General features: G+C 39.3%; 1 protein-coding gene across 8 annotated transcripts in view; it reads left to right on the top strand.

Annotated features, from left to right (window-relative positions):
- The window catches only part of CLIP1 (CAP-Gly domain containing linker protein 1), a 124,316-nt gene that overhangs the window by 64,163 nt on the left and 41,694 nt on the right, over positions 1-18,459 (top strand). For 6 of the 8 annotated variants that reach the window (XM_087423351.1, XM_087423348.1, XM_087423350.1 and 3 more), the window contains 8 exons: positions 3,835-4,779; positions 6,519-6,635; positions 9,708-9,765; positions 10,304-10,387; positions 11,275-11,431; positions 12,855-13,020; positions 13,118-13,333; positions 16,085-18,352. In XM_087423351.1, coding sequence (XP_087279477.1) covers positions 3,835-4,779; positions 6,519-6,635; positions 9,708-9,765; positions 10,304-10,387; positions 11,275-11,431; positions 12,855-13,020; positions 13,118-13,333; positions 16,085-18,352 — 4,011 coding nt within the window. The remainder of the gene's footprint in view (positions 1-3,834; positions 4,780-6,518; positions 6,636-9,707; positions 9,766-10,303; positions 10,388-11,274; positions 11,432-12,854; positions 13,021-13,117; positions 13,334-16,084; positions 18,353-18,459) is intronic. The other 2 variants (XM_087423354.1, XM_087423355.1) reach the window with 1 other exon arrangement.

Raw genomic sequence — 18,459 nt, 5'->3', positions numbered from 1 at the left:
GCCAAAATCAAGATCAGAAACTTCACAACTGTATAGACTGCATGGACATCCACAACTGCATTTGAGAGTCTTTGTATTCATCCTTGAAATACATTTCTCCAGTTTGCCACAAGCAGTCAATTGTCCTCTTATTCTCATACTCCTAGTTACTGGGTTTTCTAAGTAATTTTTTATCGTTGTTTTCCTGCCTTCTTCCCTGGCCTCTTGGGGGAAGAAATTGAAACATTGGCTCTTTTTAATGAGAGTTAAGGACTTTCACCCCAGGTATTGTTTTTTCTTGATACCTGATCTCTCTTTGCATTTCCTTCCTTTCTGTCACCCACTAGATTAAAATCGCAGTGCTCAGGAGGGAAAAGTGTGTTGGGAACAGAATGGCTTCTCACAACTCCCAGCTCACTGTGTTTGGCCCTCAGAGCCAGTGCATAGTCATGTTGTTGCTTATTTATGTATGAAAGCACCTATATGGTGCTTGCTTCGTGCCAGGCACTGTTCTGAGCACTTTACAAGTACTGACTTATTCAGTCTCACCACAGCCCCAGGAGGGAGGTAATAGTATTGTCCCCATTTTACCGATGAGGACGCTGAGGCACAAAGAGGTAAAATAATTTGCCCAAGGTCACACAGCTAATAGTAACAGTGGAGCCAGGATTTGTGTCTAGGCCATTTGGCCCCAGAGTCTATGCCCTTAACCACCATAGGATGGTGTCTATTTTGGAAGTAGTTTTGTGCTGAAAGATTTAAGACATAATCTGAGTCATTTACATATAAGGAAACATGTATGCATATATACCTTTTAAATCATGAATTTGACTGTCAATAGCTAAATTGCCCAGATCTTTAGCTTTAAAATTTCAAAAATTACTGTCTCTGATCAAATTTGATATCTTAATTTTTTTCTTTTGAATTATTAGTACTTGTAGAAATTTCTCTTGTTGAAAAAATCATTGACTGATCTAAAAATCTAGATAATTAATTTTTCTTCTCTAAATCATAAGTTTTTATGTTTTAAGAAGAAAGAAAATATCCTCGGTTGGCCTCAAAACTAATATCTCCTGTGTATTTGGTAAGAAAAAACCTGGTAGTTTGGTGCTGTTTCTTTGTTAGCTGAGAGCCAGACGATCTGGGAAATACAAGGGACTAACAATAAGACTGAGTTCCTTTAGTGTCGCTGGCTGTTGAGGTAAGGATATTTTTTTACTTCTGAACTCCTCTCCCATACAGCTTCGTTAGCAAACAACTTGGATGCTTTTTTTTTTTTTTTTTTTGCTGTGGATAAGAAGGCATCCATTCACAGCATGATTTATTCAAGTATTTCAGCTTCAAGCTGTTACCTTTCTATAACAACTTGTATCTTCTATTGATCTTCACTCTTGGTTTACCAAGTGTGAAACTAACCAGTGATGCATATAAGTTTCATATCACCTACATTCCTTTTTAGGAAGCACTTTAGAATTTCTCTAAGCCAATCAGTCAAGTTTATTAACAGTGTGCTTGGTGCTGTAGAGATATTAGCAAGAATAAGAAATGATACCTGACTTTTATGGCCTCAAACTACCAGGAGAGGCAGACACATAGTTTCGTCTGAGGACAGACTTTGAGAAATAAAATAAAAAATAGAAGTGCTGTGAAAATGCTACATAAGGTATAATCACACTCTTTATTGTTTTCACTTATTTTTTGCTTGGTGTTTTCTCAGTTTGACTGTTGTGACTAAGAACTATTACCCTATTGGATTTAATTTACTCATGTTATAGACCTTATAGCAATAGGGTTTGTTAGTGTTTTGCACCTTATTTTGTGGTAACAAACTCTTGGACTCCCCCCCCCCCCACCTAGAAAAAGTATGTAAATGAATTAACATCTGTAACCTGAAGCACCTATAACCCTGAAACACAGCAGTTATAGTTGGCTCTGAACTATTCACTGACTTGATTATGCCCTCCTGGAGCACCAAGTGCTTTCTTTACCGCTTCTCTCGTGGACTTTTTTTTTTTTTTTTTTTTTTTTGAGGAAGATCAACCCTGAGCTAACATCCGTGCTAATCCTCCTCTTTTTTTTTGCTAAGACCGGCTCTGAGCTAACATCTATTGCCAATCCTCCTCCTTTTTTTTTTTTTCCCCAAAGGCCCAGTAGATAGTTGTATATCATAGTTGCACGTCCTTCTAGTTGCTGTATGTGGGACGCGGCGTCAGCATGGCCAGAGAAGCAGTGCGTCGATGCACGCCCAGGATCCGAACCTGGGCTGCCAGTAGCGGAGCGCGCGCACTTAACCACTAAGCCACGGGGCCGGCCCTCTCGTGGACATTTTAGTCTGTATCCATATCACAGCCTGTAGTGGGCTGAGGAAATGAAGGAAACACACATCCATTACTTTATGTCCCAATAAAGGCAGTGTGGGAGAGGAGTCTTCAGTCTAGAGGAGTTTTGATCCTTGGAATTTGGGACTCACTGGTGTTTTCAAATCATTCATGTTACCTTCTATTTCCCAGGTTAGTCAAATAATTAATTTTTATGCCTGAAGCTACCATTTCCCATGTTTTATTTACTAAACTGACTGCCTAACAGGTAGCAGAGGGAAATAATATCCTAGGAATAAAAGGAGACAGGTTAAGAAAGTGTTTTTCCTAGTCCTGGGGTGTTTGTTTAAAAAAGTAGATTCCCGGGTACTATTCCAGAGCTCAAATAGAATCAAAATATATGGGAGTAACTGGGAACCTGCATTTTAGACATCCATCCCCGGTGATTCCTGTGTTCACTGAAGTCTGAGAACCACTGGGTTAGGGGAACAAGACGTGTATATCACAATGCTGATAGAATCATAAAACCTGAAAAGGGAACTCTGTGTAAGATTCTTATATATAATTGCAGGTAAGTAATCATTCTTACTCTGTCCTTTTATTAATTAATTAATAATTTATTCTTTATTAATTAATAGTAAATTAATTCTTTATTATCCAATTGAGGCTTTTATTCTACAGCTGATGCTATTTTCATTGAAACATTTGATAGGTAATTTTACTATATAATATATATATACAGTGCTATGCAATAGGAGGAAGTATAATATGAGCCACATATATATATAATTGAAAATTTTCTGGTACCCACATTAACATACATTTTAATAGGTAAAAGAAACAGATGAAATTAACAATATATTTAAACCAATGTATTGAAAATATTATCATTTCATTATGTAATCAATATAAAAATTCTTAACAAGATATTTTATGTTCTTTCTTTCCTAAGTATTCAAAATCTGATGTATATTTTATACTTATAGCACATGTCACTTCAGATGAGCCATATTGCAAGTGCTTAGTAGCCATATGTGGCTAATGGCTACTATACTGGACAGCATGGTCTGTAAAATCACCTCCATCAGATTGATGAGCATTTATCCACCCTGGGTGAAGTGGGGTAGAAAAAACAGTCAAAATGTGAAGGATTCTTTCTTATCTCTCAGATGTATCTGAGAACTTTGAAAGTTACTGTTTCCATTAACTTATTATCAGTTAATGAATACTTCCCTGATTTAAGTTTCTTTAGAGGAAAAAGAAATATTTTTGGAGCGAGTTAAACTCTATATCAATTTTAGATCCCTTTAACATCTCAAAATGGTAGAAATTTGCCAAAGATTATAATTTGGAATTGGGTCTCCCAGAATTGGGTATAAGCTATTATTGCAATTAGAGGTAGATTGACACGTAGGCATTTGTAGTAGCTGGACTGCTGCCTGAGATGGGGTAGTTATTAAAGACCTTCAAGGTTAAAGAAAATCGTCAGTGATTTGTTATTTAAATGATCTCTTTTTCTTTGGACTGCTGTTAATAGGTGGCTACAGTGTCAGAAAAGTCTCGTATAATGGAACTAGAAAAAGACCTAGCACTGAGAGTACAGGAAGTAGCTGAGCTGCGCAGAAGGCTAGAGTCCAATAAGCCTGCTGGGGATGTTGATATGTCACTCTCCCTTTTGCAAGAGATAAGCTCTTTGCAAGAAAAGTTAGAAGCCACCCATACTGACCACCAGAGAGAAATCACTTCTCTGAAGGAGCATTTTGGAGCTCGGGAAGAGACGCACCAGAAGGAGATAAAGGCTCTTCAGGTCAGCACAGAGAAGCTTTCCAAAGAGAACGAGTCGTTGAAAAGCAAGCTTGATCATGCCAACAAGGAGAATTCGGATGTGATAGCTCTGTGGAAGTCCAAGCTGGAGACTGCCATCGCGTCCCACCAGCAGGCAATGGAGGAACTGAAGGTGTCTTTCAGCAAGGGGGTTGGAACGGAGACAGCAGAATTTGCTGAGTTAAAAACACAAATAGAGAAAATGAGACTAGATTACCAGCACGAAATAGAAAATTTGCAGAATAAGCAAGACTCCGAACGGTCTGCTCACGCTAAAGAGTTAGAAGCCCTCAGGGCTAAACTGATGCAAGTCATTAAAGAGAAAGAGAACAGTCTGGAAGCCATCAAATCGAAACTGGACAAAGCAGAAGACCAGCATCTAGTAGAAATGGAAGACACCTTAAACAAGTTACAGGAAGCTGAAATAAAGGTAAAGGAGCTAGAGGCACTACAAGCCAAATGCAATGAACAAACCAAGGTTATTGATAATTTTACATCACAGCTCAAGGCTACCGAAGAAAAGCTCATGGATCTTGATGCACTTCGGAAAGCCAGTTCCGAAGGTAAATCGGAAATCGAGCAACTTAGACAGCAGCTTGAGGCAGCTGAGAAACAGATTAAAAATTTAGAGATTGACAAGAATGCTGAAAGTGGCAAGGTTTGTATCGACATCTCCATCTTTTTATTTTCCATTTGTTATTCATATTTTACATTATGTTATTTTTGAGTTGAGGTAATTCATCCTCCAAATTCCTGATTTAATTAAAACAGATTGCTTGCTGCTAACAAATTTCTCAGTTGAGTATAGTATCTTCTGAGTGCCTTGAGTGTGGTTTCATCTGAGGAGATTAGAGAAAATAATAGCTCAACTATGTGAACTTATTTTGGTTTCCTGTTGTCTGGGTACTTTATTACTTTATCTCTGGGCCATGCTGTGTGATCTCCTGTTTAAGCTTGGTTCCAGTCTATAATCTCTTTCTAAAATAGAGAACTCCCTAAGATGACGGTGTTAAGGCAAATGAATTGAATGAAGGAGATAGACTATACATAGAAGATCATCTCCTCCTTTCCCTCCTGCGTAATTATTTTGTCCATAACGTTATATATAAAAACAGAATGTGAACTCTGAGTGCCACTTGACTTTTGTAAGTTAGCGTGCTGTGATAAATAACATTCACAGCAAAATTAAGGTTAAGAGCCTGGAGCCCTTTGCAATGCCACTTATGTCTCATTGGAGTTTTTTCTATGTCACAATGAAAACAGGATCTATTCCTTTTTTGAGGGAAGACTGGACAAGTATGCTTTAGATCAAGGAAATTATATGAAACATTCGCCAGCTACATTTCTTACTAACTAGCCTTGTTAAATGTCATCATCTTTTTTTTTTTTTGGCTAAGGAAGATTCGCCCTGAGCTAACATCTGTTGCCAGTCTTCCTCTTTTTGTATGTGAGCTACTGCCACAGCATCGCCACTGACAGGCGAGTGGTGTAGGTCTGTGCCCTGGAACTGAACCCAGGCCACTGAAGCGGAGCGTGCTCAACTTTGCCACTAGGCCACTGGGGCGTGCCCATCATCTGCATTTTTAAGGACTGTTAGAGGAATGAATACTTCTTCCCAGTCCTCCTGCCACTAGTTGAGTTCCCGGTATTAATGCTGAATGTTCTGAACTTTTTGCAGGAGAAGTTACTCTATTGGCAAAAAAGGAAAGGTTATGATGGTTAAATGGGGAGAGGTGAGGACAGACAAACAGCAAAAAATGGCTAAGCAACCTCAGTTGAAGATGACAACCTAATTACAGGAAATTTTTCTCAAATCTCCTCATTTGGTTCCGAAATAGCAGTTGAAACACAAAAATTAATTAGTAGAGAATATGTAGCTAATGGTTGGTCTACTTTTTTACGTCAGTTTAATGAAAGCCAATAAGACTATTGTCTAGTACATTTTTAAAATTTTGTTTATATTTTAAATGTTAAAATACTTTGTGTATAAACATATAAGCATATAAAATAACACAGACATGTATCCACCATTCCTATCTTAAGGTTTTTAAAGTACGGAAAATGAAGATGCTCAACTAACTCATTTAGAAAGTAAGCATCTGCACTTTCTGCTTTAGATCATGCTGATATTCCAAATTTAGGTATAAAAAATACTCTATTTTGACTATTTTAAAATAGCTATTAGAGAATCATATCTAGAACTGATTGTGTGAAAAGTCATAGAGTTAAACAAACAAACAAACCCAAAACGACTTTTTACCCGTACCTTTATTTCTTTCAGTTTTGTGTGGTTGTGTTTGTTTCTCATAAATTTTTTATATTTGCTTTATTTTTTTCTCATCCTTTTTTGTTTCCTTTTATTCATTTGCTTCTATCCCATATAACTGTGTACGGTAGGCTAGTAGCATTACCCAAGAGCTGCAGGGGAAAGAGCTAATGCTCAATAACCTTCAGGAAAACTTGAGTGAAGTCAGTCAAGTGAAAGAGGCTTTGGAAAAAGAACTTCAGATTTTGGTAAGTACTTACTTGTTGGGAATCTGAATCTCAGGGTTTCTGGCCATTTGAATTGTTCCTGTTTAAAAACGAAAATCTCCCTAAAGAAAGAAGTATTACACCTATTTCTTTTCTCCTTCAAAGTGTTGGTTTAAATCGAGTGTATTAGTCGTTGGCTAATAAATACCTTGAGGGGAATTGGTTCAAACCCAAACTAGCAATAAAGGTAGGTATTACTTTTTTTTTTTTTTTTTTTAATCTCTCCTTTGTCTCTGGTAAAGCATTGCTTTGGCATGTTATTAATAAACACAGGAACCTTCCGAGTTATGCATCCAGCACAGTTAGGTTTCATTTATAATAAGGCCTTGAATCCTCCCCTGCATGCTTTGTGGCTGTGTGGGGCAGCAAGCTGTCCTGGACCATCAGCACCCTCTGTTGGCAAGGCAGGGTGCAAACTCAATGAATTCAAAGAATTCTCTCTTACAACTCAGTTTATTCTACCTCAGGAGATTACTTTTCCATATGTGTCCTCTTCCCTTCATCCCAAGTTGTAAGACATTTTTTTCTTGTCTTTTCTCAACCGTTCTCCTTGTACCTTGCATCCTGCCTCAAAAACTCAAGCTTAATCAAGGCTGACAATTGTGATCAGTGCCAGCAATACCCACACGTCATGGAAAAGGAAAGTCATAGGCTTATGGAAAAACTAGATAAGGGGTACGTTCGTTACGAAGGGTCAGTTGTCTCAGATCCTCCAAATACCTTCCTACTCCCCACTTATTACACTTCTTATTACACCAGTGGTGAATAAAAGTGTTTGATCTTTCTTCCTATTTAAATACCAGGGGTTGCCGGCCCCGTGTCTTAGCAGTTAAGTGCACGCACTCCGCTACTGGCAGCCCAAGTTCAGATCCCAGGCGTGCACCGACGCGCCGCTTCTCCAGCCGTGCTGAGGCCATGTCCCACATACAGCAACTAGAAGGATGTGCAGCTATGACATACAACTATCTACTGGGGCTTTGGGGGGAAAAATAAATAAATAAATAAAATTATTAAAAAATAAAATAAAATAAATAAATACCAAGGGCTCGCCCCATGGCCTAATGGTTAAGTTCAGCACACTCTGCTTCGGTAGCTTGGGTTCAGTTCCTAGGTGCGGACCTACACCACTCATCAAGTGATCAAGTGATGCTGTGGTGGCACGTCACATGCAAAATAGAGGAAGATTGGGGCAGGTGTTAGCTCAGGGCGAGTCTTCCTCACACAATAAGAGGAAGATTGGGAACAAATGTTAGTTCAGGGTGAATCTTCTTCCACAAAAACAACAAAAACTGTTAACTGCTACATTAACTTATGTGAATTTAACTATAGTATATCAGTAAAAAACAAGCAAACCAAGAAGCCCAACAACATGTACACACACGAGAGAGAGAAAGAGAGGGAGAAAAAAACCAATATTACAAATTGCTACTTTTTTTTTTTTTTTTTTTGGTGAGGAAGATCGGCCCTGAGCTAACATCCGACAATCCTCCTCTTTTTTTTTTTGGTTGAGGAACACTGGCCGTGGGCCAACATCCATGCCCATCTTCCTCCACTTTACATGGGACGCCTGCCACAGCATGGCCTGATAAGCGGTGCATGCCCGGGATCCGAACTGGCGAACTCTAGGCGGCCACAGTGGAGTGCGCGCACTTAACCGCTTGTGCCACTGGGCCGGCCCCACAAATTTCTACTTTTTAAAATGTTAAATATGTAGCTGCACTGTTTATTATGGTGGCTACTGTTCACATATGGCTATATAAATTTAAATGAGTTAAAATTAAATAAAATTGAGTTCCTTAGTTGCACTAGCCACATTTCAAGTGCTTAATAGTCACATGTGACTAGTGGCTACCATATTGAGCAGCGCAGTAAAGAACATTTCTATCGTTGAGAGTTCTATCGAGCAGTTCTGGTATATAGTATTTCAGCTACATTTTGAGAAAAACTTGGCCTGGGAATTACCAGGTTCTAATATGATGTCCTTTAAGGAAATGTGTTTTGAGTTTCACATAATTTTTCTGCCCTCTTCCACAAACTTTTAGGATGCTTTACTTTTTTTGCAAGTTAGTGTATTCCTCTATATACTCTGAAGAAAAACCTGCCCCCTGAAGTCTGGCTTTGGGAATAACACAGGTGGACAGGGACGACCTGTGGGCTTTGATGGACTTGTAGTTCATGTGCCCATATTTTTGTAATCCTGGTTAGTTAGGAGTACTCATTTAAAAATTCTCTTGGTGTTGGGCCGGCCCGGCGGCGTAGCAGTTAAGTGCGCGTGCTCCGCTTCAGTGGCCTGGTGTTCGCAGGTTCGGATCCCGGGTGCTCACTGACTCACTGCTTGTCAAGCCATGCTGTGGCGGCATCCCATATAAAGTAGAGGAAGATGGGCATGGATGTTAGCCCAGGGCCAATCTTCCTCAGCAAAAAGAGGAGAATTGGCATTGGATGTTAGCTCAGGGCTGGTCTTCCTCACAAAAAAAAAAAATTCTCTTGGTGTATCTAGCTCAAAATTCTCAGGAAAGAGAATTTTGGAAATCCAGGAGAGTGCTTTTTATCTTGGCCTACTGTCATGTTTAGAAAAGACAGTGGGTGAGCAATGGCCCTTTCTGTTTAAGAAGTAGTTGGCACAGATTTAGTTTCAGGATAACAGGTTCTGATTACTCTCAGATATAAAGCATTTCAGAACTCTGTTCAGTGTCTCAGGCAGATTTCTGAAGAGAAGGTCTGCTACTTGAGGGTAGCAACATGAAGAAAAAGTATACACATGCACCGCATGTATGTGCACACATGCATATACCTACATAAGTATGCACATTCACGTGTACAGATACACACGCATACCCAGGCATGCACACACGCATACACAAACCTCATTTACTCGTGCGTATACTTGCACAACGTACATATGGTAGTAATTGCCTGTGTGTTTTAAGTATAAGTTAGTTTTAATGAAACAAAACCAGCAACAAAAAATAGATAGTGTTGTAGTTACAACTGATAGAAACTTTTTATAAGTTGAAATCTTTCTATTCTGAATATCTAATTCTTTTTCTTTAGAAAGAAAAGTTTATTGATGCAGCAGAGGAGGCAGTTTCTGTTCAGAGAAGTATGGAAGGTATGTCTTAGTAAAGTTTGAGCAGATCACTTTAGATAATATGTTCTCAAACTGGAGCTGGCCCCGGGAGTACACAGAGTAGGTGCTGCCTGTAGTCTAATTTCACTCTCCTGGAAGCTCCTGCAGTACACAGTAATACTGAATTCCATTGGCTTCTTGAAGCCTCAAACTTGCATTAAGTCTTTCTTCTTTTGAGTTAAAGCTTTTTCCATATTAAAATGGAAATATACTTGGGAAAAGTATTATCTTACTTAAGCTTTAGTTGTTGATAGCTTTATGAGTTTTAATTGGAAGGACGAAAGAGATGACTGGAATGCAGATGCCTGGTGCCTGCCTAGTCCACAGATTTGAGGAGGCAGAGAGATGCGTGCTTGCTTCTTCAGGTTCATTATACAGTAGTTTGATTTGTAATGGGACCTTTTAGTATCCCTGTGATCTCAAATCTCAAGCGTATGATTCGATTTGGTTATAAGAGAGCCAAGCTCTAGGTGGCTTATTAAATATGAAATTAATATATTTTTAACTTTATCCTAAATAGAAACTGTCAATAAATTACACCAAAAAGAGGAACAGTTTAACGCACTATCTTCTGAATTGGAGAAGCTGAGAGAAAATTTAACAGGTAAGAAGATATCTCTGGTTACTAGACATTAAATACAGTAGGCTTCCTAGGATTTGAGAGAATTGTAATATGTTAGAATAATATATCTACTATTCAGGTGTAACTTCTTCACTCATTATTGTGCCATACTGTGATAAAATACTTGTTTGAGCTCTGTAACCTTCAGCAGATCCTCTCTGCTCTGTCTTCAAATGAGTCAGAATCCAGCACATTGCACCACTCCCACTGCTCTCTTCGATCCAAGCCACCCATCACCTTTCATTTGAGTTGCTTTAACAGCAGGCCACCTGGTCTGCCTGTTTCTGCCCTTGCCCCTTCTGTCTGTTCTCAACACAGCAGCCAGAGCAATCCTTTTAACATCAAGTCAGATCATTCACTTCTCTGCTCAAGATCACCCAGTGGCTCCCATCTCTCTCAGAGTGAAAGCTATGGTCCTTACCATCATCGGCCCTCTTACCACTCTGATTTCATCTCATACTACTCTTCCCCTTGTTCATTCCACTCCAACCATATTGGCCTGCTTGTTGACACTTGCATGTCAAGCATGTTCCTGCCTCAGGGACTTTGCACTTGCTTTTTCCTCTGCCTGCAGTCCTCTTCCCTCACTTCCTTCAGGTTTTTACTTAAATGTCACCATCTCAGAGAGGCCCTATCTAAGATTTTAACCTCACAACTCCTTCCTAGCTCCTTTCTCTGCTTGTATTTTTTTTCCTCTTAGCACTTACCACTATCTTTTTTACTATTTATTTTCTTTATGTGATTTTCATGAGGGCAGAGATTGCTATATGCACATATTCCTGGAGCAAGGCTTGGCATACTGGATATAGTCAGTAAATTTTTGTTGATTATAACACAACAGTGCTATTCCTTTTTCTATATATATTCAGACATGGAGGCAAAATTTAGAGAGAGAGATGAAAGAGAAGAGCAATTGATAAAGGCAAAGGAAAAGTTGGAAAATGACATTACAGAAATAATGAAAATGTCTGGAGATAATTCTTCTCAGCTGACAAAAATAAATGACGAATTACGTCTGAAAGAAAGGTATGTATGAATGTTAGTAAGACTACCTGCTTTAGGTTGGGCTCTGAAGCAAGATCTAGATGGGAGGGGAGCCAGACTCTTCAGAATTGCTATGTTTTAAAGTTCCCTGTCTCTCTTTCTTTCCCTATTACCTCAGTGTATCTTTGAGTCAACTATTTACCTTTCTAAGGGATACAATATTGTAGACTTTTTGGTGACTTGTAAAGAAAAGGTAGTAGTTTACCAATGGCAATAACATCTTTTACAAGCAGTTAAAATATTTTTAACCTATTTCAATGTAGTGATAGGTAACACTTATTCAGGGCTTACTGTGTGCTATGCACCATGCTGACAGCTTTATATAGAGTATGTTTTTTAATTCTCATAACTATCCTATGAGGTGAGTGTATTATTGTTCCCATTTTAAAGAAAAAAAAATGGAGGCTTAACGAGGCTAAGTAACTTGCCTGAGGTTTCAGATCTAGGCAGTCTGGTCCCAGAGCCCTTGCTGCTCCTAATCACGACCTTGTGCTTCCTCATGCTAAAATTTCTTTTATCTTAATCTCTGTTGTTGTCTTTATTCTGAGGTTTTGTTGCTTTGATTTTTTTTTTCTTTTAAAAGTTGCCATATAAAAATCAAATGTTTTATTTTATAAGGCAGAAATTTTCAGAGGACATTTTAGGACCGTTAGACTTTTGATTCTGAAAGTGTTAATACTTGGCAAAGTCATGTGCACATCCAGCCATGCACCTGCCACAATTCAGCATCAGTGGGTGATTGGCAGCTGGGCCTTGGTTGGCCAACTCTGGTCAAACTTGCTGTGAGGCGAGTGCAGCTGCACAGCTGGTTGTGCACAGTGCCTTCAAGAAGTTCCATTTCTGTAGGTGTTATATAAGTGTAAAATCCAGAGGTACCACCCAAGTTTCCTTCCTGCGTCCTCGGATTCACTTGACAGCCTGTTTTTAGGTTAATGTCCACGTTTTCTTTACATCTTTGTTCGACCATGGTTATCGACCATGGTTATCTTTAACCTAGAACTTTAGGTTATTTATAGTCACTTTTTATATCTTCTGTTCTTAAGTGGCACTAGAATGAGATTTTGATAATCTAGTCTGCTAAAATTTTGAAACTTTCTAAATTCTCATTTCCTCTAATATGTTTACTTTTCACTCATTTTTCCTTATTGATCTATTGACGTAAAATAATAAACCTTCACAATTATAATAGTTGTTACTTTAAATAATGTATTTATAACTATCAAAATTGTTAAAATTATTCTTCAGGGCAAGTCAAGTCATTTTGCTTATGTCAGATGTTATTAATTACTCATAACATTTATAATCATCAACACAATTATTATTAATAGTACCCTTTTAAGTATAATTCTAGAGTTTAAAGCATTTTTTTGAAAAATCTGACACCTTGTATTGAAACTTGTTCCAGAAATGTGGAAGAATTACAGCTAAAACTTACAAAGGCTAATGAAAATGCAAGTTTTCTGCAGAAAAGTATTGGGGAGGTAACTCTGAAAGCTGAACAGAGCCAGCAAGAAGCAGCTAAAAAGCATGAGGAAGAAAAGAAAGAATTGCTGAAAAAATTGTTGGACCTGGTAAGGAGAGAATAAATGGGACTGTTTACTGGCAAGGAAGGTGAGGACAGTACACATGTGGCTAGATGACTTATTCCTTCACTTGGGGTTTCTGCAGGAAAAGAAGATGGAAATTAGCCACAACCAGTGTCAAGATCTGAAAGCCAGATATGAAGAAGCCAGTTCTCAGACAAAGGCAAAGCATGAGGAAGTCCTGCAGAACCTACAGAAGACACTGTCGGACACAGAGGCGAGGCTGAAGGCTGCACAGAAGGAGAACAGTGACTTGTTGCAGGAGATGGTGGAACTGAAAAAACAAGCTGACAAAGCCAAAGTATGTTCTGGGAGAGAATTATGTTGTTGCATAACAGTTGCTCGAGTTCTACATCAAGGCTGGAAGGTTGCTTAGAAAGCAGCAGCACATGGGATGAGTTAAGTTGGCCTTTACAGATGTTAACCTGAGTGCATGACAGGATGGTAAATTACCTTTCCCATGGCTTCAAGTGTTTTCTCCCAGCTGCTCTTCCTTCTCAGGGATGGTAATGGCTACAAGTCTTTCCCCTGAATGTACTGTGTAGCCGTCACCCCCTCTGCTGCTTGTCCTCAGCTGTCACAAAGAGTCGTATGTTGCCTGAGCTCTGTCTGCCTGCTTGTAATAGACTCTTTGTTGTGGGAAAGCATGTTCCTCTAATCTTGGCCGTCTTGCTGCTACCTTGCACTAGGGTGAGGAGAGACATGTTGCAGAAAGGCAAGGGGCAGAGGCCAAGTGAAGCAAGTGGAGCAGGGAATGGAGCCTGTTTGGAGGAACAGAGCTCTTACAGAAAAAATCACAAGTGAGAACTCGAGAGAGGGCTTTTATGTATCCACAGGAAGGCACCATGAGCTTACTGACAAGCTGGATCCAAGGGCTGTGAAGAAACATCCTATTATTAAATACAGTGGGACTTGATATATTGAATTTCATTTTATGGTGTCAGGATTGTACTGTGCCCCAGTATAGTTTTTGACTCTGGTAACTTAATGAAATTCAGCCCTCCTACTATTATTTAACTTTTTCCTACTACTATTTAACTTGCTCAAAGAAAAGTAAATAATTGTCTCTATTTTTAATGTGTCAGAGAAATGTTTGTATAGGAGTTTAGTAGAAAGAAAATATAAAAGAACATACATAGAACTTGAAACAAAGCCCATTTAAAACTCGTTAATTAAGTGGACCATGACATAACGTATATAAGATATAAGATGCCTAAATTTTCTCTCTTCTGCATGCTGGCCTTCAAGGCTTTCCCTTCTCCATGTAAAACATCTCCAGTTTTATGAGCCATTTAACACTGGATATAATTTCCAGACCTTTTGTCTTTATGGTTCCCTTTATCTGGACAGACTTCAGTTTTTTAGTGTTTCGCTTAAAATGTTGCAGCCTGACCAAACCACAGCATTCTAGTAGTTTGTGTAAAGTCTCATTAATTTTGTTTCTAGGTTTTTTTTTTGACCAAGGTCATTTGGTTAAAATGCCAGGATTATTCCTCCTCCAAAGTTGTCTGGATATCTGATTTCTCTGGATTTCATTGTTTGTCAACAGCAGTGGCTTTCAGACTCTTTTGAGAATCTGATGAAACCTTAAGATATTTTCCCCAGGAAAGTTTATGTGTACACCAACAAGGTTTTTTTTTTTTGTGAGGAAGATCAGCCCTGAGCTAACATCGATGCCAATCCTCCTCGTTTTGCTGAGGAAGACTGGCCCTGGGCTAACGTCTGTGCCTGTCTTCCTCCACTTTATATGCGACGCTGCTACAGCATGGCCTGACAAGCGGTGCCTTGGTGTGCGCCCAGGATCTGAACCCCGGGCCGCCAGCAGCGGAGCGCACACTTAACCGCTACGCCACGGGGCCGGCCCCCACCAACAAGTTTTACATAAAATTCCAGGAGGTTTCATGAAGCCCTCAAAGCTTCTGTGTTCCCTGGTTTAAGAGCCAGTGATCTACAGCTGTTCTGTCCAGTACAGTAGCCGTTAGTCACATGTGGCCATTTAAATTTAAATTAGTTAAATTTTAATAAAATTACAAATTCAACTCTTTTTTTTTTTTTTTTAAAGATTTTATTTATTTATTTTTCCCCCCAAAGCCCCAGCAGATAGTTGTATGTCATAGCTGCACAACCTTCTAGTTGCTGTATGTGGGACGTGGCCTCAGCATGGCCGGAGAAGCGGTGCGTCGGTGCATGCCCGGGATCCGAACCCGGGCCGCCAGCAGCGGAGCGCACGCACTCAACCGCCAAGCCACGGGGCCGGCCCTCAAATTCAACTCCTTAGTCACACTCACCACACTTCAAGTTCTCATTAGCCACACATGTGGCTGGTGGCTACCGTATTGGACAGTGTAGATAAAGAACATTTACATCATGCAGAAAGTTCTGGACACTGCTGGTATAGACATCGTGGTCAAATTATTTTATAAACCGGTACATTTTTTTTAAAAACCCATTTGTTTTAGTCACCAAAGCCTAGCAAGTTAGTCTGTATTTTTAATAAATTATATGTAATATTGGGACTAAATCAGCCTTAGGCCAGTGATTCTCCTTCGGTAAGTAAGATCCTGCAGTTAGTTTGAAAAACAGTAGTTTATTTTTCTCTCACCCTACCACCCCCCTTTTGGTTAAAATATATTCACTTTTTGTAGTTATTTGGATTGTATTTTTAGAAATTCTTCTATGAATCCTTTCTTTGATAGAAGTAATTGCATAATTCAAATGACAGGAAAGAATCTTATGCCCTGGTGTCAAAATCAAACTACTGACTACTGTTTTTCTCTTCTAGGTAGCTACTGGAATAATTTTAAAAGTGGTTTCAAAGATGAAATAAGCTAATAGATACATCAGTACTTTGCAGAGCTAAACTTGCTTTGTATTATCCTTTTATGGGCTCTGTTCATCTAGTTTCTTTCCCTTATTATCCAGATAGTTTCTGTGACATTTATTTTAACAATTTTTTAACTTTCATGATTTAGGTTATATTAAGTTATTTGGGCTTGCATTTGTCTGCTTTATTTCATTTTGTTTCCATTCTCTCCATCTTTTGTTTCTGTAGTCGCTAACTTATTTGTTAACATCAGCCAAAAAAGAAATTGAACTAATGTCAGAAGAGCTGAGGGGTCTGAAATCAGAGAAGCAGCTTCTTGCACAGGAGGGAAATACTTTAAAATTAGAAAAAGGTTCACTTTTATCCAAGCTTATAGAGGTGGAGGCCAAAATAACTTTACTTCAGGAAGACCAACAGAAACTGTGGTCTGTAAATGAAATTCTTAATTTAGAAAAGGAGAAAGTCTTAGAAGAAAAGCAAAATGCTGAAAAGCTTTATCAGCAGGAACAGCTCAATAAAGAAGCTTTGGCTATTGAGAGAGAGAAATTACTTAAAGAAATCAATATTGTGCAGGAAGAACTCTTGAGGATAAATGTGGAAAATGACTCTTTGCAAGCTTCCAAAGCGAGCTTGCAGGCAGTCGTAGAAGAACTCCAGTTCAGCAAAGATAATTTGATTGCTGAGTCTAAGAGGGATCGGGAGGAAAAAGATCACCTGGAGGATCATATCAAGAAGCTTGTTACTGAAAACCTTGCCTTGGCTAAAGATAAAGATGAAATTATTCAGAAGCTTCAGAGCTCTTATGAGGAGCTAGTCAAAGATCAGAAAACCTTGGTGCAGGAGATTGAAGATCTCACAGCTGAGAAACAGTCAGCTCTAGAGAAACGGTCAGGTCTTGATAGCATGTGTGTAGCCTTAAAGGTAGAGAGAGACAATCTTCTTCAAAACAACAAAGACCTGCAGTTTGAGAAGGATGTGCTGCTTCAAGATCAGGAAAAGCTGAATGCTAGCCTAGAGGCCACCCTTCAGGTCAAACAGCTGCTCAGCACGGAAGCCAGTGGGCTCCACACACAGCTGGACGACACCAGCAAAGCTCTGAGGAAGGCTGAGCTGGAGACTATGCAACTTCAGGCTACGAATACAAGCCTTACAAAGCTCCTGGAAGAAATTAAGACCAGTCGAGAGATCACAGATTCCGAGTGCATCCAGCTTCTGCATGAAAAAGAAATCTTGGCCTTGTCTGAGAGAAGGCTCTTGGCTGAAAAAGAAGAACTTCTAAATGAAAATAGGCTCATCACTGAAAAACTCAACAAATGCTCAGAAGAGGCTGCCCATGTTGAGATGAGCCTAAATGAGAAGATCACTTACCTAACTTCTGAGAAGGAGATGATTTGTCAGAAAATTACTAAACTCAAAAAGCAGCATGATAGTCTCTTGAAAGAAAAGTCTGTGCTGGAAATGCAAAATGGAGATTTACTTGCAGAAAGAGAAAATTCCATCAAAGCTATAGGAGATCTTAAAAGGAAATATGATCAAGAGTCTGCAAACAGAAGAATCATTGTGCATGAGAAGATGAAACTACTTGGCAACATTGGTGCTCTGAAGAAAGAGCTTCAAGAGAGAAAAAAAGAAAACCAAGAACTAGCAGCCACCAAGTGTGATCTCTCTTTGATGCTGAAAGAAGCTCAAAATGCCAAAAAGAATCTAGAAAAAGAACACACTAACATGTTGCAGGCAAAGGAGAGTTTGAATGCTGAACTTAAGAGTTGCTGTTCTGAAAAGAACATCTTGCTGAGGGATGGGTTAAACCTGCAGGAAGAGTGTCAGAAATTAAGTGAGGAGATCCGTACAATGCAGCAGTCCTTAATCCTGGAAAAAGAAGCCAGAGCAAAGGAAAACGAGTCATCCTTGTATGAAAACAATAAACTCCACAGGAGAATGGTGCTCCTGGAGCAGGAGATGGAAGAGTTAAGAGTGTGTACTAAGGAGCTCCAGTCTGAAAATTTTGTACTAATCCAAGAGAAGACCAAATCAGAGCAAAAAGTGGCGGAGATAATTAAGGAAAAGGAACTCTTGAGTGCAGAAACGGCTCAACTCGCTGCCAATATAGAGACTCTGAAAAGTGATTTTGCTGCCTTGTCCAAATCCAAGTTAGAACTGCAGGAACTGCACAGCCACCTCACCAAGATCCTGGATGACCTCCGGCTGAACCACGAGGTGACACTGGCCGATCGAGCCAAGGTGGTGCAGGACAACAAGAACCTCCTGGCTGAGAAAAGAGAAATGATACTGAAAAAGGACGAGCTCCTGAAGGAGAAGGAAAAGCTGGCAGAAAGCTACTTCATCCTTCAGAAAGAGATTAGCCAGTTGGCCAAAACCAACAGCCATATTTCAGCCAATCTCCTAGAATCTCAAAATGAAAACCGTATTTTGAGGAAAGACAAGAGCAAGCTCACTCTTAAAATTAGAGAGCTCGAGACTCTTCAGTCATTTACGGTAAAGTGGGAGGTTCAAGTATTGAGCAACTGGACTACTAACACTGCACTAACTTTTTAGTGGTTTAGGGGATTTGTCTTCATTTACACATAAGGAGATCCTACCCC

Source organism: Ceratotherium simum, chromosome 35 (genome assembly GCF_057802395.1).
Source record: "Ceratotherium simum simum isolate JZ-2026a chromosome 35, ASM5780239v1, whole genome shotgun sequence".
Classification (NCBI taxonomy): Eukaryota; Metazoa; Chordata; class Mammalia; order Perissodactyla; family Rhinocerotidae; genus Ceratotherium; species Ceratotherium simum.
This window is presented reverse-complemented; position numbering and strand designations above follow the sequence as displayed.